The sequence below is a fragment of the Bos indicus genome, chromosome 25 (genome assembly GCF_029378745.1).
Source record: "Bos indicus isolate NIAB-ARS_2022 breed Sahiwal x Tharparkar chromosome 25, NIAB-ARS_B.indTharparkar_mat_pri_1.0, whole genome shotgun sequence".
In the NCBI taxonomy this organism is placed as follows: domain Eukaryota; kingdom Metazoa; phylum Chordata; class Mammalia; order Artiodactyla; family Bovidae; genus Bos; species Bos indicus.
Genome location: NC_091784.1, coordinates 3298291 through 3322445, shown reverse-complemented (window position 1 = coordinate 3322445; position 24155 = coordinate 3298291). Strand labels below are relative to the sequence as shown.

The window sequence follows — 24155 nt, the reverse complement described above, 5'->3', positions numbered from 1 at the left end:
AGAACTCCCTCAAGGAGAAGCAGGTCTGGGTCTTCCCCAGGACTTAGAGATGGATCTGGGACTCCTTCCAGGCACAGCCTATCTGGGTCGTCTCCCGGAATGAAAGATATACCTAGAACACCATCCAGGGGGAGAAGTGAATGTGATTCCTCTCCAGAACCAAAAGCTTTGCCTCAGACTCCTAGGCCAAGGAGTCGTTCTCCATCTTCCCCGGAGCTCAACAATAAGTGTCTTACCCCTCAGAGAGAGAGAAGTGGGTCAGAGTCATCAGTTGAACAGAAGACTGTGGCTAGGACACCTCTTGGGCAGAGACGTCGGTCTGGATCTTCTCAGGAACTCGATGGGAAACCCAGTGCATCCCCTCAGGAGAGAAGTGAGTCAGACTCTTCTCCAGATTCTAAAGCTAAGATACGAATGCCACTCAGGCAGAGGAGTCACTCTGGATCCTCTCCGGAGGTGGACAGCAAATCCCGGCCTTCTCCTCGGCGTAGCAGGTCTGGCTCATCCCCTGAGGTTAAAGAGAAGCCAAGAGCAGCACCCAGGGCACAGAGTGGTTCTGATTCCTCTCCTGAACCCAAGGCTCCTGCCCCTCGAGTCCTTCCAAGACGAAGCAGATCAGGTTCATCAAGCAAAGGCAGAGGCCCTTCTCCTGAAGGAAGCAGCAGTTCCGAGTCCTCTCCAGAACACCCTCCCAAATCCAGAACTGCTAGAAGAAGCTCTCGGTCATCACCAGAGCCCAAGACTAAGTCTCGTACTCCGCCGCGGCGTCGCAGCTCCCGGTCATCTCCTGAGCTGACTAGGAAGGCCCGGCTCTCCCGTAGGAGCCGTTCTGCGTCATCCTCACCAGAGACCCGCTCTAGAACTCCCCCAAGACGCCGAAGAAGTCCCTCAGTGTCTTCCCCAGAGCCGGCTGAAAAGTCAAGATCCTCACGCCGGCGGCGTTCAGCATCCTCTCCACGCACTAAGACAACTTCAAGGAGAGGCCGTTCTCCTTCACCAAAGCCTCGTGGGCTCCAGAGGTCCCGTTCCCGCTCGAGGAGGGAGAAAACCAGGGCCACTCGACGTCGGGATAGGTCTGGATCTTCTCAGTCAACCTCTCGGAGAAGACAGAGGAGCCGGTCGAGGTCTCGGGTTACTCGCCGTCGGAGGGGAGGCTCTGGTTACCATTCAAGATCTCCTGCTCGGCAGGAGAGTTCCAGAACCTCCTCTCGACGTCGCAGAGGTCGCTCTCGGACACCCCCAACCAGTCGGAAGCGTTCCCGCTCACGCACATCACCAGCACCGTGGAAACGCTCCAGGTCTCGGGCTTCTCCAGCTACCCACCGGCGATCCAGGTCCAGAACACCCCTGGTTAGCCGAAGGAGGTCCAGGTCTCGAACCTCACCAGTCAGTCGGAGACGATCCAGGTCCCGGACATCAGTGACTAGACGAAGATCCCGATCAAGAGCTTCGCCCGTGAGTCGAAGGCGATCTAGGTCCAGAACACCACCAGTAACCCGCCGACGTTCAAGGTCGAGAACACCGACCCGCCGGCGTTCCCGTTCTAGAACGCCACCAGTGACTCGAAGAAGGTCCAGATCTAGGACTCCACCAGTAACCAGAAGGCGATCTCGAAGCCGAACCTCCCCTATCGCTCGCAGAAGATCGAGATCCAGAACATCCCCAGTCACCCGAAGGAGATCACGATCTCGCACTTCTCCAGTAACTCGAAGGAGGTCTCGCTCGCGAACCTCTCCAGTGACACGCCGCCGATCGAGGTCCCGAACTCCTCCAGCTATTCGGCGCCGCTCCAGGTCTCGAACCCCATTGCTGCCACGAAAGCGCTCTCGAAGTCGCTCGCCACTTGCTATTCGCCGCCGTTCCCGATCCCGTACTCCACGAACAACTCGGGGCAAACGGTCCTTAACAAGATCTCCTCCGGCCATCCGCAGGCGTTCTGCCTCTGGAAGCAGTTCCGATCGATCACGTTCTGCTACTCCTCCAGCAACAAGAAACCATTCTGGTTCTCGGACACCTCCTGTAGCTCTCAATAGCTCCAGAATGGGCTGCTTCAGCCGTCCTAGCATGTCACCAACTCCTCTTGACCGCTGTAGGTCACCCGGAGTGCTTGAGCCCCTCGGCAGCTCCAGAACACCCATGTCTGTCCTGCAGCAAGCTGGCGGTTCCATGATGGATGGTCCAGGTCCCCGAATTCCTGATCACCCGAGAGCATCTGTACCTGAAAACCATGCTCAGTCAAGAATTGCACTTGCCCTGACGGCCATCAGCCTTGGCACTGCTCGGCCGCCTCCGTCCATGTCTGCCGCTGGCCTTGCTGCGAGAATGTCCCAGGTTCCAGCTCCAGTGCCTCTCATGAGTCTCCGAACGGCCCCTGCAGCCAGTCTTGCCAGCAGGATCCCTGCAGCCTCTGCAGCAGCCATGAACCTGGCCAGCGCCAGGACACCTGCCCTCCCCTCAGCAGTCAACTTGGCTGACTCCAGAACACCAGCTGCAGCAGCAGCCATGAACTTGGCCAGCCCCAGAACAGCGGTGGCACCTTCGGCCGTGAACCTCGCTGACCCTCGTACTCCCACAGCCCCAGCTGTGAATCTAGCAGGAGCCAGAACCCCTGCTGCTTTGGCAGCTCTGAGTCTCACGGGTTCTGGCACAGCTCCAACTGCTGCAAACTATCCGTCCAGCTCCAGAGCACCCCAGGCTCCAGCCCCTGCAAACCTGGTGGGTCCTAGGTCTGCACATGCCACAGCACCTGTGAATATCGCCAGCTCAAGAACCCCTCCAGCCTTGGCCCCTGCAAACCTCACTAGTGCTAGAATGGCTCCAGCCTTGTCTGGTGCAAACCTCACCAGCCCCAGGGTGCCCCTCTCTGCCTATGAGCGTGTTAGTGGGAGAACCTCACCACCACTCCTTGACCGAGCCAGGTCCAGAACCCCACCAGGGGGCCCAGGCTCCAGAACCCCGCCATCTGCCCCAAGCCAGTCTAGAGTGACCTCTGAGAGGGCTCTGTCTCCTGCTTCTAGAATGGTCCAGGCTCCCTCACAGTCTGCTCTTCCTCCAGCTCAAGATCGGCCTAGGTCCCCTGTGCCATCTGCTTTTTCTGACCAATCTCGATCTTTGCTTGCCCAGACCACCCCTGTAGCAGGGTCGCAGTCCCTTTCCTCTGGGACGGTGGCAAAGACCACGTCCTCTGCTGGTGACCACAATGGCATGCTCTCTGGCCCTGTCCCCGGGGTGTCCCACCCAGAGGGTGGGGAACCACCCGCCTGTGCGGGGGCCCAGCAGCCTTCCACACTGGCTGCCCTGCAGCCAGCCAAGGAGCGGCGGAGTTCCTCGTCCTCCTCGTCCTCCAGCTCCTCTTCCTCCTCGTCGTCGTCCTCGTCGTCCTCGTCCTCCTCCTCTGGCTCCAGCTCTAGTGACTCGGAGGGCTCTAGCCTTCCTGCGCAACCTGAGGTAGCACTGAAGAGGTGAGGGGACTTGTAGAACTCTTGTACCGGGAAGGCTTCGGGGATGGTTGGTGGGAGTGGGGAGGGAGAAGCCCTATCCAGAGGTTCTTTGCTCTTTGAGAGGAGGTATGGGACCCTGACCCTTAAGATGGGGGTAGAAGAGAATGCTGGGGTGGGGGTTAAAGGGGGGAGGGATGGGACAGGTAAAAGTCTCCGAAGGTTAATTCTCTAGAGGATAATGATAAGTTTTCCGTCTCTACAGAGGACAGAACTAGAGGAAATGGACTTAATTTTACAGCAGGAGGGATGGCAGTTAGACCTCAAGAGGAACTCCCTGGGCTGGAAGGATCTTCAGAGGTCATCCTATCCCTCTCCCTGCCTCCAGGCAGGACGGCCCCTCCCCCAGCCAACCCGCACACACAGTGGCCTCCCCAAGCTGCGGCTCTCCTCTCCGAGGACGGAGACCACCCAGCTCGGCTTCCACACCTGAGCCCAGGGGCCTTATTTCTCCTTCAGGGACATTCTTGAGGTTTAACCTTGATCCCTTTTGCTGCGGGCCCCAGCCTGTTGCTTGTGTTAGCAGTTGTTGGGTCGGCTGGGGCCACGCTCTCCAGAGAATGCGCTCACAGGCTCCCGGCTCAGCTCTCAGTTCAGAGAGCTCCCAGGGCCTTCCTCAGCACCCCTCCCCCACTGCCGTTCCTCCAGGCCAAGGAAGGTAGGGTTGGGGCTGGGGCAGCTCGTCTCCACGTGACACCCTCTTCTCCCACAGGGTCCCCAGCCCTGCCCCAGCCCCCAAGGAGGCTGTTCGAGAGGGCCGTCCTCAGGAGCCAGCCCCAGCCAAGCGGAAGAGGCGTTCTAGCAGCTCCAGTTCCAGCTCCTCCTCCTCCTCTTCATCATCCTCCTCCTCTTCCTCCTCCTCTTCTTCCTCCTCCTCCTCCTCTTCCTCATCCTCTTCTTCCTCCTCTACTTCTTCCTCTCCCTCCCCTGCTAAGCCTGGCCCTCAGGCCTTGCCCAAACCTGCAAGCCCCAAGAAGCCACCCCCTGGCGAGCGGAGGTGAGTGCTGCCTTGCTGGACACAAGGGTGGGGTGTGACCCTGGGTGTGTCTGCTCGTACAGGAGGAGTTGGGCTTTCCTCTCCCTGCCTGCTCCTCTTGTGCCCTGTGCTGGCGGAGGGCTGCGCCATCCAAGCGGGTGCGTGAGCCAGAACTGGGGAGTCCTAGATTCCTTCCTCTCCCTGCCCATGACATACAGCCTGGTCCCAGGTCCCAGGGATTCTAGCTTTTTAAGTCAGCCTGTTACTGTTACCAGGGCTCTGGTCTGGCCACCGTCATCTTCTCCCGACTCTGTCCACAGCCTCTTCCCTGTCTCCCTGCCTCCACGCCATTCTCTTCCACATGTAGCCAGAGGGATCTTTCTAAAACCGCACATCTGGTTACTCCCTTCACTCCACAAATCCTTCCGGGACGCCCTGTGGCCTGCAGGATAAAGCCCCACCTCTGCGGGAATGGCGTGTGAGGCTCTTCACCAACTGGCCTTGCCTGCCCTGTGTTCTCCTCTCCTGCCCGCCCCCACACATGCCCTGTGCTCCAGCCACACTCAACAGCGCCTTGCAGTCTAAGGAGAACCCCATGCCTTTGGACATGCTGTTCCTCCTGCCTGGAATTCCCTTGTCTGCCTGGTGAACTCGTTCTGCAAGACTCCGCTCAAACAGCACCTTCGAGAAGACTGCCCTGCCCCTTCCCTGCCCTGCCCTTGTCTTCCCTCCCCTGGGTCCCCAGACCCCGTGTACATCCTGTGTACAACTGTGGGGCTGCTTCCCACACATGGGGCCCAGCGAGCCTCCCTTGGCCTCCCTTCACCATCAGACTGAGCCCCTCCAAGGGCAGGGACTGTCTTTATCTTTGCGTCCCCCGCTGCACCGTGCCCCGCCTGTTGGGGGACTCGGTGGATGGTGTGCGGGCGGATGGGTGAGTGAGCGGATGAAGGTGGGTCTGAGGTTGGCCCTGTGTGGTATGAGGTTTGGCGGTCAGGACCTGGGGTGGGATGGGGGTGGTCCTGAGTGTTGGCTGCTGGGTTTGGAAGAGTGTGGCACTATGGCGACCTGCTCTGATCCCCAGGTCCCGCAGCCCCCGGAAGCCAATAGACTCCCTCCGGGATTCCCGGTCCCTCAGCTATTCGCCCGCTGAGCGCCGCCGCCCCTCACCCCAGCCCTCGCCGCGGGACCAGCAGAGGTACAGTTACCACTGTGCTCTCCTGCCAGTAGCCCGGTCTAGCAGCTGATTTCTGCAGAGTGAAGCTTTAAGGCTCCAGGGTACCAGGTGTTGGTGATGTGCTGTGTGTGGTCTCATGACGCTTCTCCATTGCAGCAGCAGTGAGCGGGGTTCCCGGAGAAGCCAGCGTGGGGACAGCCGCTCCCCAGGTCACAAGCGCAGAAAGGAGACGCCCAGCCCCCGCCCTGTGCGGCACCGCTCCTCAAGGTGAGTCCTTGTCACACTCCAGGGCTGGGCACACTGCTGACCGCCGCGGGGCTGCTTGGGCCTTTGCATTGATGATTCTCCTCTGTTTCAGGTCTCCGTGAATCCTTTCAGGGGAATTCCATCCTGCCCCAAGTTCTGGAGCTGCGGGGCATGCCCTTCTTTTTTCCCAACAGAGCTGGGGGAAGGGGTCCTTGTCTGCCTTCCCCCCCAACCCTGGCAGCATCCCGTTGGGGAGGGCTCCCTTATTTCCCTCCCTCCTTTTTTTCTTTGTTCTGTGAAATGTTAATCTCTGTGAGTTTTTCCTGGTTCACATGTTTTGGGGGGTTTGGGGTGGGTTGGGAATGAGAATGGGATTTGTGGGAGGGGAGGATATGGTTTGGGACTCCCAGGTTTTGACTCAGAAAGGACTTCGGAGGCACTGCCCCCCTTGAACCCCGAGTTCCTGCGGGGGGGATGATGGTTTGGAACTTGTGGACCTGTGTGAGTTACACCCAGAAGGAAGGGGAGTTGAAATCAGTTGGCTCCTCCTGGCCTCCCAGTGAGGTTGTGGCCCCTCCCCCCAACTTTTCTTCACGTTTCTTAAAGGCATTTTGGTTTTTTAAAATCTGTACAGCAAGAGCAACTTTTTCTGTCAAATAAAAATGAGAAATGCAGGAATTGGGTCTACAAACTTTATTGGGGGTGGGAGGGCTAGGAGAGGAGCTGCCTTTGCTTTCTGGCTGTGTCCCCTGCCCCAAGTGGGGCTGCCCTGAAGAAACAAAGCGGGATACCTTTTTGTCCCCAGGCTGAGAAGGCTGGGCTAGAGGCTGAGGGTGGGCCACACACCAGGGAGGGGCATGCCTGAGTCAGGAGAGGGTGTGCAGAAAGAAGCAGCAACCAGGTGGACACCCAAATCTTTTATTGAGGGGACAGTTGGGGGAGGCCTCTCACTGCACAGCCTGTTCGTTGGCGCTGCTTCCTGAGTCCTGTGGCTTCATCACGTCCGGCAGCTCAGGTGGGCTAGAGAAAGGCTCGATGCGCAGGGCCTCGAATGCCTCATCTGAGGGAGAGAAAAGGGGTCCTCGCTGGAGTTGAGGTGGCCTCCGCTGCGGGGACCCTCTTCCTTACTCTGTCTCCCTGAGTAAGCCTCCGGGCTGATCTGCACCCGCCTACAATCTCCCCCATTCCCTTCACACTTCGCATCATGACATTATATTGCTCCACATGTTCCCACATCAAACTTTTTCTTGCTTTGCCCTCTGCCACTTAGAATGGCTGCTGCCTCCAGGCACCCAAGGGCATTCAGATACCACCTCTTCCCTCTTCAGAGAAACCTTCCCCAGGCACCCTATATAGTCCCTCTGTGTTCCCAACGCCCAGGACACACAACCACCGATTGGGAATGCCCTGTTTCTCGTGACCACTGCTCTACTAGGAACAGCGGGTCCCAGGAAGCTTTCCCTGTCTTGTTCTTGCTGTGACTTCAGCACAGAGCAAATGAACTGCATTTTTTCTTCTGCGTGAAAAACCTCTCAACCAATTAGGCTCCCTGGCTAATCGGCTGAAACTGGCCTCTAGTGGAGAGATGACCTACTAGGAGCTGGAGATGCTAAACATCCTGCAATGCGGAAGACAACCTCCCCCAGAATCATCCAGCCCCAATGTCAACAGTGCTAAAGACACCTGGCCCAGCTTAATAACCAATTCATCTTCCAAGACACAAATCTGAGTCTTATCACCTCTCCCCATTCTTTGGAAACGGTCTGAAAGTTGCCATATAACACCTGACACTTGCCACACCTCCCTATCTAAGCAGCCACTTTGGTGGGGTAGGGAGACGTGTCTCTCTACACAGGGAGACAACCTGCCCCACCCCACCCCCAACCCAAGAAATGCACTTTTGTGAGTAGAATCAGCCTGTCTTCAGTCCACACCACAGCCCTCATCAAAACGGCTATTCCATACCTGAGGTGCTGCCACCCAAGGCGCAGTCACAACGTATGCCACAACTGGGGGTCATGGGGAAAACCAACCACCTTACTGCACTGTGAGCGTGTCCACCTGCAAGATGGCTGAGGTGCTGCCGGTCCATAGAGTGCCTTTGTTCAAGTCAGAGGAACAGATACCTTCTCTTGGATGCATGCAGATGCTTGCAGCCTGGCCTAGCTTAGGAAGAACACACGTACTACCTGCCTCAGAGAACACCTTTAGAGAGCACTGCATCTGCCTGCCCATTACTGAGACTCAAGGGAACCCACATAAAGGCCCCTAGAACTGCCTTTTCCTGAGCACTTGTGGGGCCTGGGTGCACGGGGGCTCACCCCCTCGCTGTGAGGCTGGTCCCAGCATCATACTCCTTTTTGGAGACCACCCCAGTCTGGAAGGCACCGGGCATGATGTAGCTGTCCAAGGACACAGCTGCTACAGCTTCACTTGCTTTGTCCTCAGAACAGGATATTTGTGAGGCTAAAGGTAACTGAGGCTATATGCTCCCTCCTGAGCCCTCGCTAAGATTTCTTACAAGCTACAAAAATAAACTTGTAACTTCATCCAGATTCACCAGCTCCTGGGTCTACAGCTGTGAAAAGACCCTATAACTTCTGTTTAAATTTTCTGAAACAAAGGATAAAATTTAAATCTTGAGAAAAGAGATACACTGGAGCAACATAAACAACCCCCACCACTCAGGTATCTAAGCTTTGGTCAGGGTGGCACGTGGTTGAGGAACGTACTGGCTCTGAGAGCAAGAAAGGGCAGGATCCAATCTAACCTCTGCAGGCTCAGCTCACTCATCCTTAAAATGATCCTGATAAAAGTCTGCCCAGTACAGAGATGCACCATGGAGACAGCAGGTGGCATGGCACCCAGCTCAAACAAGGTCCCAGCAGCCTGCATCTGGACTGGGGGGGTCCCCACGTGACTGCCAGCAAGCCTGGGCATCCAAAGCTCCCAAATGGGAATGGCAGTGCTTACCCCTCAGGGCTGGCCAGAGGACTGGATCGGACAATGGAAATAAAATGCAGACTGCAGGGCCAGGCCCTTAGTCCTCTGTAAATGTAAGCCAGTACTGTGACTAAGGATCTTTGAATCTTCCAAGAAATGGGCTTTAGTTTCCACAAGCATCTCACACGCTTCACACTGCTTGTAGTGGAGAAGCAAGCACACTATCTATTGCTTGTATCTGATGAGGGGGGACAGGGTTTAAGAGGCTTGGAGGAACAGCTGCAGGCTCCCTGAACACCCCTTTCACTGGCCATTTCCACACTGTCACTGCCCCTCTCACCTGCCCTGAAGGCTAGCCCCACAGTGGCGGGGGCCTGAGGCCGTGCTGTCTGGCTGGTGAAGCCACACTCGCCCAACGTCTTGCCGTCATCCAGAAGCTGGTCGTCCTGAGGAGAGAGGAAGGCAGGGTCTCAGGAGAGGCCCCAGAAGAGGCAAGTCACAAAGACTTCTCTGGTCAATACCTACATTCAAAGTCAGAAGAGGGAAGAGAGACAGCCCCAAGTAGGGCCCAGAACCACCCCAGAGTATGTAAGTTTCCAGGGCTACACCCAAGACTTTCCATATCAGAATCTCCCAGGATAGGGCTCTGGAATCTCCCCCGCTCCCCACCCCACCCACTAACTCTAAGGTGAATGCAATTCCAAGTGCCAGTGAACCAATCTGGCCACAGGTAGAGCTGGTTGCACCCCAGCTCTACCATCTTGGACTAACAGGTTCCTCTTTTTGATGTGAAGTTTTCTTATCTGTAAAATAGAAGTTATTGGAATTCCCAACTCATAGGGCAGCCAAGAGGCTTCAATGAGCAAAGGCTACACAGTGCAACGAACTCAAGCAGCAGGAAGGGTCTTTATCACAGAAATCCTAGTAGATAAGGGAAAAAAGCCTTTACAGAGTAAGGGAGTGGAGCAAAAGATCAGTTTCCAGGCAGCAGCAGATCAATGCACTTAGGTGAGCGACCTCTTGCTGCCAGACCTGAAAGAGGGACCGACACTCTGGACTGCCCCGAAACGCCAAACCCCAAGCCATCCTTGCTGAATAACTGCGATTGGTTTGTAAGGGGAAAGGGGGTAGGGCGCGGGGCTTTTAGAACATCACCAGTAAGCTGAGGAGTAATAAACAGTTGTTGAGAGAAGAAGTGGTGGGACCTGACTCATCTCAACACCCTCCGTTTCTTTACGTTTCTTTACATTAAGGAGTGTCTGGGCCGAGGGGCGAGTGATATAAGAGCATCGCGGCTGGAATCCTGACTGCTAACGACCTTGGGTTGGTCAAGAGGCCACCTCCGAGCCTCAGTTTTCTTCACGGCCGAGCTAGGAAGTCAAGAGCCAGAACGTCGCAGGGGGACCGCTGTAGGAATGAGATGAGACGCCGGCCCTCGGCGCTCAGCACAGGGTTTGGCGCGAGCCGCTCACGCCCTCCTGATGGAGAACCCCAGTGCAGCGAGCGCTATCGGGGCTTCACCTCCCCGAGTTCGAGCAACGGCCCCACGCTGGGGAGTTCCGGCCCGCGGCGGCCGGTCGCCGATGTTTACATCAACGACGCTGCCGCCGTGCGCCCACGGGCGCCTGCAGCCCCCAAGCGCCCGGAACCTACGGGACCGCACCTTGTACAGCCGCTGCTCATCCGGCGGCCGCTTGAGGATACCCTCGACGATGCGCTTCAGCTCGAACACGGTGCTCGACTCCTTGGCGTCCGTGAAAATGGTGGTCTTGTGGCGCCGGATCATGAGGAACACGTCCTGGGGGCGGCAGGCCGGCGTGAGCGCGGAGCCGGGCCCCCACCCCTCCCCCGCGCGGCCCCGCGGCCCCGGCCCCGGCCCCGACCCGGGCCCCGGCCCGGCGCCCCTCCCCCCGCGCCCGCTCACCATCGCGGCGGCTGCCTCTCCCCCTCGACGCGCCGACGCGGCCGCGCTCCGCCCCGTTCCCGGCAGCCCGCGCGCCGGCCCCAGCGTACCCCGCGCCCGACGGCCCCGCCCCGTGCCGCCATTTTAAGTAATCCGCCAAGGGGGCGCTCCGACCGAGTGTCTGGCCGCCATCTTGGCGCCGTGGCGCGGGCGGGGCCGGTTGGCGGAGTGATGGAGGAGGTCGGAGTCGGGCGGGGACCGAGCGCGGGAGGGACTCTGGGCGGTGGAGCCATCTTGGTTGTGGCAAAGGCGAGGTCCCCGTGTTGATGCAGTGAGGCGGATGCCTGGGCGCAGGTCCATCCTTCTTGCAGGGAATACAGGGCTGAACTTCCCAAGTGTAGGGTGCCTCACGCGCCAAGGAGAGTGTATGAATGATACGTCTTGGTCATCGCGGCGCCAAGACAGTCACAACACAGAGAGACCTGGGCCGCCATAGACCTGTATTCATCACAGTCAGACCTGGTAGTCTGACTCATGATTATGGGACTCCCTGGTAGCCATTTTGAGGAGGTGTTAAATTCTGGATCTTTCGGCCACCGTATCAGAAAACTGTACTGTTTCCCCGCCCTAGCCTAGGTTGTGAGGATTATTTAAACCAGTTTTGTGGGGCTTTAGGATTATTTAAACCAGTTTAGCGGGTCCTATAAGGACCTTTGGATGCTGTTGTTGGTGTGAGGCAGTGTGAAAGCAGCTCTTTGCAGGAAACTGCCCTCGGCAGGAAGCTCCTTTTCTTGTCAGTTTAGCAAAGCTAAATTGTAAACAAGTTTTGAACCAGCACACACATCCCTTCCTTGAAACCATGCTTTACCCATCCCTGGGCTAAGCACACCTTACGAAATTTTAATCGCACAATATCTTGCCATATTAGTTATTTCTGCAGATCAAAAAAGGAGAAATGAAGACTTCAGCAGGTGACTGGATTGCTTCTCTAGTCTCTAATTCAGTAATCTGAACAAACTATGAACAAGATAGCCTCTAGAGGAAGAGTACAAGAAGTTAACTACGTGGGTGAAACAGGAGGGAAGCAGGCAGGGCACAAGCTTTGAAAGAATGACATAACCAGAGGGCGTAACATAAACTGATTAGAACCAAATGGGTCCAAGATGGCAGACAAGTCAAGTTGACTAGACCTTGCTTCTCAGTATAAACTAATTGTAACACAGGCGCAAGCTAATGTGAGCCACCATGACACTTTGACCCTCAAAGACCTCAAAGGTTGACCCTCAAAGACCAAAAAGTGGGCAGTGGCTCAACTCCTGGAAATCTCCACCCCCTCCCCAAAATAGTTGGAATAATCCTCCCACTCATTAGCCTGTCCCTGGAGTAGGAAATGTCAACCCACTCCAGTATTCTTGCTGGAGAATCCCATGGACAGACTAGCCTGGCAGGCTACGGTCCATGGGGTCGCAGAGTCAGACGCAACTAACACTAACACATTAGCATATGAAATTACCCAACCCATAAAAAGTAACTACACCGTATATCAAGACCACAACACTCACCCTCTGCGATGCCCTGCTCGCTATGGAGTGTTGTTTCTTTCTGAATAAATACATTTCTTAGCTACCACTTTGTGTCTCACTGAATTCTTTCTGATACGAGGTTCATTAGGTCTTGAAACCAGGTCTGTGATCTCAGTTGGAAGACTATTGGTTTTGGCTGGGTTCAAGTCCCAATCTTGTGAGTTCAAGTCCCAAGCAACGTTTTGGCTCATTTGGAGCCCCAGCACATGGGTTCAAGTTCCAATCTGAGGTAAACAGTTTCATGACAATTCTGACTCCAGATCTCAAGGACTAACTGAGATTTCTTCCCTTTAAAAGTTTTTGGGGGAGTTTGAGTCCACCATCTCCCCAGATTGCCAGCATTCTGATTAAAAGTACTTTTCTTTTGCCACCAACATTTGTGAGTATGTAATTGATTTTGTGAGTGGCAAGCAGTAGGACTTCCATTCGATAACTAATTAGGCCATTGAACAGCCTAACTTGTTAGAAGCACCATGCATGGCCAAAGTTGGTGTTCAGTCTTCCCAGGCAGAGGGTGCCCTGGGCACCTACCTACTCTTCTGCCCAGGTCTACTCTGGATCCGGAAGGGCATGTGGACTTGGTTTCCCTGTCTGGCCACCCCTCATCCCTACTAACAGCCTAGGGCTTCCTCCTTGGACACTTTCCTGTGTCCCAAATGGCAGTTACGCTAGAGCAAGGCAAGGAGGCTTTTCTCGCAACCTCTCTCGGGGAGAAGGAGAATCTCATCTGGGTCGCTGCTGGCATGTGCCAGAGAGGCATGCTGTGGCACCCAATGAGAAATGAGCCAGTGATGATCCTGGATGCTGAACAGCTCAGCAGTTACTGAGGCCACAAATGGATAATTCTTTAGAGTGGGTGGAACATGAAGATGATGCTGCTTTGGCCCTGAATCAGGTTGCTGGCTAGCCAAGCAGGCTCTAGGCTCAGACCCGCTGAGATTCAAATCCTTGCTCTGGCACTGAGTGTGCAGCCTTGGGCAGTTAACCTCACCAAGCCCAGTGTCCACCTCTCTGAAGTGGCAGAATAGCTGTTTGTAGTTTGTGGAGCATTACTGTAAGCAGATGGGGTGGGGGGTGTCCCTGGAGAAAGAGAAACTGGTGTGGTTTTATTGACAGAAGAGAAGCCATTTTTGGCCTGGGCCAAAATGTGATCTAATTTTGTGATCTAAGCCTGGCCTCAATGCAACCCCCTTTGTGAATGTGCATGTACCCTTAGCTTAAAACTCCCCCAGTGCTGCTGTCCAGGGAGACACTGCTTTGGAAGAGATACCCAAAGTGTTCTCCTCACTTGCCGCAAATAATATAAATCCTTACTTCTTGGTTGTAAGTATCTTTTTGCTCGATACCCACCAAGAAGCAAACCCAGCTTTTGGGTAATATCAGCAAGAGTTAGCACTCAATAAATATAGATGTTCCCTAAGCTATAGCCATAGTTATAATTTTTGACTTCTGACTTCTGGCTCCTCAGGAGTCCTCTGAAGCCCCTTTCCTTCCTGGGTCTCCTCCCTCTCTAGGCCTCAAGGCAGCCCTTCCCCTCACATGGGATCTCTGTGTACCCTATGGTGCTGTGCTGGGTGGTTGGTTGCAAGAGGTAACTTCCGTCCTCGTGTCAATGAGTACAGTGACGCCTCCTGCAGGGAGAATGGGGTCAGGAGAGGCTTGAAGGAGGTGTAGAGGCTCAACCCCCAGCCCCCAGCTCTTTAGCTGGGTGCAGACCCTCCTACAGATGGCAGGTGATGCAGCTGGCCAGCTGCTCTTGCTTCCCTGCACAGGAAGTCCTCCCCGGTCCTTTCTGCCCTGTTGCTTCAACCACTCAAAGCTCACCATGGAAACTCTCCCGGGCTTCTAAACTAAGCATGTAGGATCTCGGCTGGTGGACCTTCTCCTTTGCTGTATTTAAATTTCTTAAAATGTTATTAATAAATAGCAATTGTCAGGGATTTCCCTGATGGTCCAGTGTCTAAGATTGTGTGCTCCCAATGCAGGGAGCTGGGGGCTTCCCAGGTGGCTCAGTGGTAAAGAACCACCTGCCAATGCAGGGGATATAAGAGATTTATACCTGGGTTGGGAAGATTCCCTGGAGGAGGGCATGGCAACCCACTCCAGTATTCTTGCCTGGAAAATCCCAAGGACAGAGGAGCCTGGCAGACTACAGTCCATGGGGCACAAAGAGTTGGACACGACTGAAGTGACTCAGCACGCACGCACTGGGTTTGATTCCCTGGTTAGGGAACTAGATCCCACATCAGCCAAAGACCCAGCTAAGACCCAGCACAGCCAAATAAACAAAACACATATTAAAAATAAATAAATAGTAATTGTCAATCACTGCTAGCTACTAGTGTGTCTTTCATTGGCAGCATTTTACAACTATTTTCTATAAGGGAAGTGACATAACTCACTGTGGAATTTGAGTTGACGGCCCAGATTCAAATCTGCCTTCACCTCTTGCCTGCTGTGGGTCGTGGGGCACATAACCTAGTCTCTCGGGGCCTGTTTCTCCATTCATGAAATGGGAACACCTTCCGAGTGTTCAGAGATCAGTTGAGAGCCCACCAATGCCTGGCACAACCCGCGTGCTTGCTGGGCAGAACTGAGTCATTTTGACTCTCCCAACAGCCATAACGGGGCAGATGTTACCAGGTCAGATCACAGATGGGGAAACAGGTGCATCAGTACTTCTCGGAGAGGCTGGGCCATCTGGCCGCAGCGCTACCAACCGGAGCAGGTGAACGGCTAAAAAATACCTGCATGGACAGGAGCCCAGCATCCTGTCCCCGGCAAGGGTGGTTCTCAGGACTACTCTGAAAGCCCCTCCTGGTAGGTCAGGCTGGCTTTCTGAGGCCTGTGGGGACGGGGTGCAGCGTGAGACGGATGCTGGGCCCGGTCCACCTGTCACACACCCCCTCGGCCTCACTGACCTTGCTGATGGGCGGGATGCAGCGGCACAGGGTGCTGTGCCACTGAGCCTGTGGGGCACAGAGAAGCAGTGTAGCCTGCACTACAACTCCTGAGCCCTTGTCCTCTCTAGATCCCGAGAGCCACAACTGTGCCCTAGAGCCCGTCTCTGCAACAAGAGAAGCCACCGTAAGGGGAAGCTCAAGTACCCCAACCAGAGAAAGACTATACAGCAATGAACGCCCACCACAGCCAAAATTTAAATAAATAAATAAAATATATAAATTATACAGAAATAAATTACATATATATATAAGAAACACTGAGCTCTGAATGGGGACCCATTACTTTGATCATGGCAGGCCCAAGACTGAGGCATCCTGGCTCTCAGTCCCTGGCTTGTTCTGGTCTCAATGCCTTGGGAGGTGTCTTGAGGATATTCTCTTGGCGGGCCCCAGGCTGAGGGCAGGATGGGAGGACAGCCAGCATTGCCCAGCCAGGGCTACTAGGACCCCACTGCGATGTGCTCACAGCCTTTCGCCTGGCCTGCTACAGCCAGCCTCTGCCCCCAATGGGCAGCCTAGAGGGGAGGCGGCAGCCTGGAGCTCCCTCGCTGTTCACAGACCCACCCTCTCTCCCAGCCAGGTCTGGCCCAGCAGCGACCACATGCTGCAGTCACTTTTTCCCCTGGGAGAAAACGAAAAAAAAGGAGGGGGAGTTCCCTGGCGGTCCAGTGGTAGGGACTCAGTACTTTCACCGCAGAGGGCATGGGTTCAATCCCTGGTTGGGGAACTAAGATCCCATAAGACACATGGAGTGGCAGAAAAAAAAAAAAAAAGAAAGAAAAGGGAGGGAGCCACGGCTCAGGCCTGCGTGGGGCAGCCGCACTTGGCCCCGTCCAGCCAGGCTGCCCCTTCAGGGATAGCCTTCCTTGCCCCCCTGCCCCCCTTGCTCCTGTCACTTCCGAAGGTTGGAGTTTCTAGGTTTCGTTCAGGTTGTTCCTTCTGTTGCTGTAGAAACTGAGCTCTGTCTATACAGACGGATGACCCTTGGCCTGGGGGTGAGATGGCAGAGAGGGGCGAGAATACCAGGTGCCAGAACGTGAGGGTGGTCAGGGAGCTGAAAGGGCATAGGCCGGTCTCCAGGTGCAGGCGGGGAAGGGAGGTCCTGGGCTGGGAAGCCCCAGACCCACACAGGGCACGGAATGGGGGAGTGGCAGAAAAAGCTAAGGACAGCAGAAGCTACGGCCACGCCTACCTGGGGGCCCCTCTTGGTAGAGGGGATGATGCCAAGTGCCCCAGACTCCTGAATGCATGGGAAGGGCAGGTCTGGTGGCCGCCACCTGCCTCCTGGGGCACCTTCACTACAGTGGGGCAAAATACGAGTTTTCTACTGCTACGGCAGATGACTACAAACACAGCAGCTTAAACACTAATTTATTACATCACAACTCTGTGGGTGGGCTCAACCGGGTTCCTGTTTAGGGTCTCACCAGGCTGAAACCAAGGGCATAGACTGTCAGGGCTCTGGTCTGCAGGCTGCGGGAGGAGTTGTTGGCTTCCAAGCTTGTTCAGGTTATTGGCCAGATTTAGTCCCTTGCAGCTGTCGCACCGAGGTGCTCCTTTCCCTACTGGCTGTCGGCCAGGGGCCGCCCTCAGCTCCTCACCACGTGGCCCCTCCATCTTCAAAGCTAGCAATGGACAATCATCTCCTTGGTGTTGGGTTCTGGTCCCATTTGTATCTCTCTGACTCCTTCCGGAAAAGAGGGGCATGCAGACCAGACCCAGCACTGAATCACTTGCCTGTCTTTGGGTGCCCTGGCTGGAGTTCAGGAGGGAAATATGAGCAGGAGGGGAACAGAGGGAATGTGAGACCCCTAGACACACGGGAGGCTCCTGGAGGAGGGTTGGCAACTCGCATTTGGTGAGCTCCACGGAGGATGCTGGGGACAGACAGACAAATTGATGGATGGGTGGCTCCTTGGCTTTATCAGGCCTCTGAGCCTTCAGTCCAGAAGGGTGAGGGATGTGTCGGTCCCCAGACAGACCGGGCAGCCAAGGGACCCCAGAGTCTGGCTTCAGGTCAGTCACTGCATGGGATGTTGAGGTGAGCCTGAATCCAGGGGCTGTAAGTGGCCACATTGGTATAGACCCCTGGACGGTTGGGCAGAGCACAGCCCTTGCCCCAGCTCACCACACCCACCAGGATCCAGCGCCCAGACTTCATGCAGACCAGGGGTCCTCCAGAGTCACCCTGCAGGAGAAAGGAGAGCTTAGGTCCCAGCCCCCCAGGGACTCTGGGTCCCAGGCTGCCATCCCTCAGGGGTGCCTCTGGGTCGGGGTTCAGCACACTGAGCCTGGAGGTGGTACATCCTGGGTCCCAGGTCCTAAGGAGGTAGGGTGCTGGCCACAGGGGCGTGGGCTCCAGACATTCCGGGCAGCGTCTCGCACCTGGCAGGCGTCCTTCTGGCCCCCGACATAGCCAGCGCACAGGCTCCCCGGCAGCACTATGTGTTCTGCCCGGGGCACGTCGGTGCCCAGGTGGTAGAGGTGGTCACAGGTGTGAGCGTCCAGCAGTGGCACCCTCACTCCCTGCAAGGGTCGCCACTCTGGGAGTGGCACTGGAGGAGAAGGGGGAGGTCTAAGAGGCGGCAGAGACTTCTCAGGTGGCACTAGTGGTAAAGAACCCACCTGCCAATGTAGGAGACTTAAGAGATGTGAGTTTGATCCCTGGGTTGGGAAGATCCCCTGGAGGAGGGCATGGCAACCCATTCCAGTATTTTTGCTTGGAGAATCCCATGGACCGAGGCGGTCTGGTGGGCTACAGTCCATGGGGTTGCAAGAATCGGACACCCAGGAAGAGCCCGCAGAGGGTGGGAAAAGCCTCACCTGACAGCCCAGGGCTCCCTGGCCTTACAGAGAGGATGTCTGGGTCCCTGGAGGTCAGAGCGAGCTGGGGAGAGAGCCCCTGGCCCTCCCCCAGTGCCCCCGTGCCCTGCCCTCTGCCTCACCTCCTGGGCGGAGGCTGCCCCAGCCAGTGACCCAGCAGGGTGTGCCGGGCGGTGGGCGGGCTCCAGGCTCCGGCAGGCAGACGGGCTGAACTCGGGTGCTCAGGGGCGTTGGGCGGCGCAGCAGCAGCAGCGCCAGGTCCCCGTGGGCCCCGTCCTCCGAGTAGTCCGGGGGCAGCAGCACCCTCCGCACGGGCGCCAGGAGAGCAGGGGGCGAGCTGGGACCCAGGTGCAGCGCCCCGAGGCGCACGCGGTACTCAGCGGGCAGCGCCTTCCTGCGTGACGGGGGCGCTAGGTCTAATATTAAGGCAGCTTCCCCTCCAGCCCAGGAGCGCTCGTCCCCGTCGCCCTCTCTCTCAGAGCCCGGGGTGAGACCTGCGCGAAGTCTGGGCGCGGGGTCCCAGTGGGTGTGGGACGCTGGAGCAAGGGCTGGGCCCTGCCCAATCGCCCGGGGGTCTGTACAAACGTGGCCACTTACAGCCCCGGATCCAAGACCTTCCCTGGGTCTTGCTCCACCCGCCCCGGCCTGGCAAACCTCGACGCGGAGCCCTAGGGGGAGGGGACCGTCCCTCGGTGGGGTCCGGCTGCCTGCTGACCTGGGGAAGCAGTGTGCCGCCGTCAGCACCCACTGCGGGGCGATGAGCGAGCCCCCGCACACGTGCGCCCCGCGGTGCTGGATGCTCGCCTGCCACGGCCACTCTCCGGCCCTGGCGTCCCGGCCGCCCACGATACGACTGGACACCCGAGGCTGCCCACAAGCTGGGAGGACAAGGGGACTGGGGGTGGGCAGAGCAGTGGGGGGCCGGGGAGGCGGATGCGGGCGGGGTTAGGGAGGCGGGTTGGGTAGGGCCGGGGAGTAGGGTGGGGCGGGTTTATGGACGGGTGGGGGCCGGGGGAGTCGGGTGGGGGCGGGGTTAGGGAGTCGGGTGGGGGCGGGGTTAGGAAGGGGTGGGGCCGGGGAGGCGGGTGGGGGCGGGGTTAGGGAGGGGTAGGCACAGGGGGTTTCCGCGGCTTCCTTACCTACATATCCCAGGGTCCCGGCTGCTCCTGGAGGTGGAAGCAGGGAAGGGACTGGATTACGGGTCTGGTGTCAGGTAACGGGGTGACGGGGAGGGCGGTCACAGATTAGGAAGGAGGGTGGAATGTATATGTCGCACTGACTTGATGCCAGATTTTTGTGCAATCGACTACCAGGATTAAACCCTCCCCAGAGCCCTGTGAGGTCGGGACTTAGACCCATTACACAGACGAGCACAACCAGATTCGGAGAGCCCCAGGTCAGTGACAGAGACAGCGTGAACGCTTGGAGCCAGTAGTGCGGGTGTGCTGGGTCACTTCAGTCGTGTCCGACTCTATTCAACCCCAGGGACTGTAGCCTGCTGGTCTCTGTTCATGGGATTCTCCAGGCAAGAATTCCTTCTCCAGGGGATCTGCCTCACCCAGGGATTGAACCCGCGTCTCCTGTGGCTCCTGCATTGAGGCAGACTCTACCGCTGAGTCACTGGGGAAGCTCTGGAGCCAAGAATGGGATGCCTGAACTTCCCTGGTGATCCAGTGGTTAAGAATCCACCTCCCAGTGCGGATTGGGAGACAGGTTCAATCCCTGGTCAGGGAAGATCCTACATGCAAGGAGAGAAGCCACAGCAGTGAGAAGCCCACGTGCGGCAGCTAGAGAAAGCCTGGAAGGAGCAAGGAAGACCCAGTGCAGCCAAAAATAGAAAAAAGAGTAGGATGCCTTAGAGTGCTCTAGAGGAAGCAGGAAGGCTGGGCAGATGGAAGCCAAAGCTCCTGTGGTCAGCACCCCCAGCCCCGCCCCCACTCACCCAGCAGCAGTAGGAGCAGGACCTGGAGGGAGGAAGCCCACTTCATTCTGTCTTCAGGGCTGGGCCCGGTAAGGGTGGTGCTGCCCAGGACTAGCCTGGCTGGAGCCTGCCGAGAGAAGAGGAGGATCTAGCCCCCCCACCCTGAGCTCCTTTTGTCTTCCTTCAGACCCTGGTTGGTCCCAGAACTAGCCCTGTGGCCCACGCTCTATGCCCTATGCCCAGGCCCCAGGGACCACCCCTGCCCTCTCAAGTGCCGCATGATTTGGGCACCTTAGGTCTCCATTCAAGCCCTGGAGCCCAGCCCCTCCCCCATCTTGTATTTCCCTGATAGATGCCCCCCAACCCTGTTCTCCACAGACCCTGGATTCTTTTCTCACCCTTGCAGCTGGTGTCCTCCCTGCTAACTGGGCTGGGGGAGGATCTGGGGGCTTAAAAAGCCAGGAGCAGGGTGGGGGCCAGGAGGTAATTAAGGAGGTCAGGGCGGGGCTGCGGCTTCCTCAGTCCAGCCTTGAACAAAGATGCTTTGAACAGTGCTTTTGCCGTGGAAAGAAAGCGACACCTGGGTTTCTCGAAGGAAGCCTGGCTTGGGCCAAGGTGCACGGAACTGGGGCTGGGAGCCTGAGTCCAGCCAGGCAAGGATGGAGTAGCGGGGTGGGATGCATGGGATGGGGTGGGGGTGGGGGCCTGGACTGCTCCCACCTCCTGGAAAGGCTCCGGAATCTCCTTTTACCAAGTCAGTGCCCCACTCCAGCAGCCATCCACTTGGTTCCCCATCCTGGGGGCCTTCCTGTCCAGCACACCCCCTCCTTGGCCGTGTCCCAGAAGGAGGTGATGTGTGACAGGGGAGATCTGATTCATACCTGTTTGTCTCCCCTCCGTGAGGCAGGGACTGGGTCTCTGTCCCTGTCTTAGCTCAGGCTGCCAGGACAGAACACCACAGTGTCAGTCGCTCAGTCATGTCCAACTCTTTGCGACCCCATAGTCTGTCCATGGAATGCTCTAGGCAAGAATACTGGAGTGGTTTGCCACTGCCTTCTCCAGGGGATCTTCCCAATCCAGGGATTGAACCTGGGTCTCCTGCATGGCAGGTAGATTCTTTACTGTCTGAGCCCACAGACTGGGGGCTTAAGTTCCATTCTGGAGGCTGGACGTCCAAGAACAAGGAACTGGCCAGATGGGAGCCTCTTCTCTTGGCTTGTAGGGGGCTGCCCTGCCATGTCACTGAATGATCACATAGCCTTCTCTTTGTGTCTCCTGGGCATGAGGGGTAGTGGGGGGAGGCGCTGCTGTCTTTTTTTCTTTTCTGGTTGTGCTGTGTGGCATGCAGGATCTTAGTCCCCTGACCAAGGATTGAACCCAGGCCCCCAGCAGTGGAAGCATGGAGTCCTAACCACTGTACTGCCAGGGAAGTCCCCTGGTCTCTCTTTCTAAAAAAAAAAATTATTTATTTATTTATTGGCTGTGCCGGGTCTTGGTTGTGGCATGTGGGATCTAGTTCCCTGACCAGGGGTCGAACCTGGGCCCCCTGCTTTGGGAGCTCAGAGTCCCAGCCACTGGACTATCAGGAAAGCCCCTGGTATCTCTTTCTATAAGGACACTAATAAGTCCACCCTATGACTTCATTTAATTACTTCCAGAGTCACTGGGGTTAAAGATTCAACATATAAATTTTGGAAAGTTCACAGATGTTCTTCCTAGGTGGCTCGGTGGTAAAGAACCTGCCTGTCAACGAAGGAGACGCAGGAGACACAGGTTCCATCCCTGGGTCAGGAAGATCCCCTGGAGGAGGAAATGGTAACCCACCCCAGTATTTTTGCCTGGAGAATCCCAGGGACAGAGGAGCCTGGTGGGTTACAGTCCACGGGATCTCGAAGAGTCAGACACGACTGAGTGACTGAGCACGTGCACAAATATCCAGTCCCCACTGGCAAGAGCAGTGCCAGCACAGAGTGGGCACTGAGTGTTCGGGAGTAAGTGGACAGGGCCAGTAGGCATGGGGGGCGGTGAGGGTGAAGGAGACGAATGAGGGGACCTAGTGGCGAACCAGCCCGTCTTTCCACACAAAGCGAGGGAGAGCAGCCTCGGGCCTGACTTCCACAGTCCACGTTCCAGGACCAGGCTCAAGCCCATGCTCCAGCCTCCAGAGCTGGTTTGTGGAACGTGTGGGGTAGGGGTGGCCTTCCTGGGACCCAGGTGTTTTTCCACTGATGTCCCAGCACAACCCAGGCCCTCTGGGAGGGCTGCAGCCTGAGCCCACCCCATGCCGACATCACCAACCAGAGTCATGCAAGGAGGGACAACGGTGTGGGGTGAGCCGGGCCACAGGGAGGGGTGCGCTGTGGCACCGGGCTGGGGTAAGTGGCCCTGAACAGGACGCTGTGGGGAATGTGTGCCTGGCCGGGCTTGACGGTATTTCTGTGGACAAGACTGTCACTCAGGCACTAGGCCACCAGAGGTTACTCGGCCCACTGCTGGAGGAGGGGCCGTAACACCCTGCCAGGCAGGCCTGCGGGGCAGTGTCGCAGGGCGGCTGGTCTGGGGCCAAGCGCTTCACAGGCATTAAATCATGCGGTCCTCCAGTAACACGGGACACCAGTGAGCGTTCTGTGTGGGGTCAGCCCGGAGGGCCTTTGGGGGAGATGAGCAGGGACGTCCTCAGGTTTTGACTGCTCCGAAGGGCAGATGGCGGAGGGTGGAAATCTCAAAGCAGGTGAGTCCCACCTGGGAGACGTGGAAGACACCAGGCACCAGGCACCTGCTGGCCCCTCTGAGTCACGCACGCCACACAGCCTGAGGTCGACATGGGCCATTGTGAGCTAGGTGACTTGAAGGATTCTGTCACCTCTCTGGGTCTCAGTTTCATCGTTTTTTTAAAAAAAATGTATTTATTTTTGACTGTGCTGGGTCTTCGTTGCTGCGTGGGCTTTCCCTAGTCGTGGCGAGCGGGGGCTGGCTACTCTCTGGTTGTGCTGCTTGGCCTTCTCTCGTTACGGAGCACGGGCTCAGTAGTTGTGGTGCGTAGGCTTAGTGGCTCTGCAGCATGTGGCATCTTTCCAAAACAGGGATCGTACCCATGTCTGCTGCATTGGCAGCCAGGTTCTGTACCACCAAGCCACCAAGGAAGCCCCTCATCATTTTTAAAAATTATTTATTTTATTAAAAAATGTTTATTTATTTGGCTGAGTCAGGTCTTCACTGCTGCCTGTGGGCTCAGTAGTTGGGGAAGGGGAAGCTCCAGCTTTGGGGGCTGCTAAGGGGCATGAAAGTGGTGTCACAGCCAATGTGGCTTTTGGGCAGGCAGGGGTGATGAGGACACCCCTCCCAGACTCCTCCACCTGCCTCTGCACAGTGACCAGCCCCAGCCGGACCAGAGCTTCTAGCACCTTCTGTGCTCACAGCACCCGTGGGTCCCATGAAAACACACATCTGCCTGAGCAGTTCCCAGGGGCCCCAGACAACCCTGCTGACCTGTCCGTTGGCCACACTGAGGCTGCGTTCTGGGAGCCCAGTGGGGGTGGGGCAGACATGCTTGATGCCGCCCCCTCCACCCAGGCCACGTGATGGAACTTGGAGCCTCCATGCCCCCAGGACAACCGTCAACCACAGGGAATCAGGATAAAAGTGGCCACACCGGGTCTTTGTCCCCCAGGCGATGCTGAGGTGTGTCTCTGTGAACTCTCAGGGGGGCCCCAGCCAGACTGTGCGTCAGCTGCCACAAGGGTCAAATGTCATTGGCTCTTGCCCCTTCTGCCTCATCTCTGCTCTTCACTGGGGCTTCTTGGCATTGCCTCCCAAATGAACTACCCACACCCTTGTCCTGGTCCCAGGTCAGCCTTTGGGGACCGTGGTGAGACCAGAGTGCCTGCATCTGTGTGGTGGGGGGCACGGTATGAGCACTGGGGAGTCTGGGGGCATTTCCGCCACAGCACCCCCACTCCAGCTCTCCGAGCCCCCAGCCATCCTGCTGCTCCTAACGTCCTCTCAGACTGAACCACCTGAGAGGGTTCTGTTGTTTGCAACTCAGACCTGGGTGGATGATGATTTGGGAGTTAAGGAGTGGTCTTGGGGTGGACAGGACGCGGGTGACCATGAGGGTGTCCAG

The 24155-nt window shown here is 57.0% G+C and overlaps 2 protein-coding genes and 1 long non-coding RNA gene across 3 annotated transcripts; 1 reads left to right on the top strand and 2 right to left on the bottom strand.

The window, feature by feature from the left end:
- The first annotated feature begins 3803 nt into the window (after positions 1-3803).
- Positions 3804-5918, top strand: LOC139176090 (uncharacterized). Its single transcript, XR_011563989.1, has 4 exons — positions 3804-4494; positions 4794-5407; positions 5558-5671; positions 5807-5918. It is a non-coding gene; the product is annotated as an uncharacterized lncRNA (long non-coding RNA).
- A 656-nt stretch (positions 5919-6574) lies between these two features.
- Positions 6575-10899, bottom strand: ELOB (elongin B). The gene is made up of 4 exons (XM_019987318.2): positions 10764-10899; positions 10503-10637; positions 9180-9285; positions 6575-6956 (listed from the first exon to the last, which is right to left on the bottom strand). The coding sequence occupies exons 1-4, from the start codon at positions 10764-10766 to the stop codon at positions 6844-6846; spliced, it is 357 nt and encodes a 118-aa protein (XP_019842877.1). The 5' UTR covers positions 10767-10899; the 3' UTR covers positions 6575-6843.
- Positions 10900-16648: 5749 nt separating this feature from the next.
- On the bottom strand, positions 16649-23580 carry PRSS33 (serine protease 33). The gene is made up of 8 exons (XM_070779172.1): positions 23522-23580; positions 22399-22468; positions 20054-20159; positions 19251-19277; positions 18827-19049; positions 18234-18505; positions 17674-17843; positions 16649-17476 (listed from the first exon to the last, which is right to left on the bottom strand). The coding sequence occupies exons 1-8, from the start codon at positions 23578-23580 to the stop codon at positions 17306-17308; spliced, it is 1098 nt and encodes a 365-aa protein (XP_070635273.1). The 3' UTR covers positions 16649-17305.
- Between the last annotated feature and the right edge of the window lie 575 nt (positions 23581-24155).

Bases quoted from the DNA above. Each gene is read 5' to 3' on its own strand.
- ELOB (XM_019987318.2), bottom strand. The intron at 9,286-10,502 runs GTGCGGTCCCGT...CTCTCTCCTCAG, and splicing joins ATGAGCAGCGGCTGTACAAG to GACGACCAGCTTCTGGATGA. The intron at 6,957-9,179 runs GTGAGAGGGGCA...TCTCTCCCTCAG, and splicing joins GGGGCTAGCCTTCAGGGCAG to ATGAGGCATTCGAGGCCCTG.
- PRSS33 (XM_070779172.1), bottom strand. From the start codon at position 23,580: ATGTCTGCCCCACCCCCACTGGGCTCCCAGAACGCAGCCTCAGTGTGG. The intron at 19,278-20,053 runs GTGAGTGGGGGC...TTCCACCTCCAG, and splicing joins CCTGCTCCTACTGCTGCTGG to GAGCAGCCGGGACCCTGGGA. The intron at 17,477-17,673 runs GTGCGAGACGCT...TTTCTCCTGCAG, and splicing joins GCCAGAAGGACGCCTGCCAG to GGTGACTCTGGAGGACCCCT.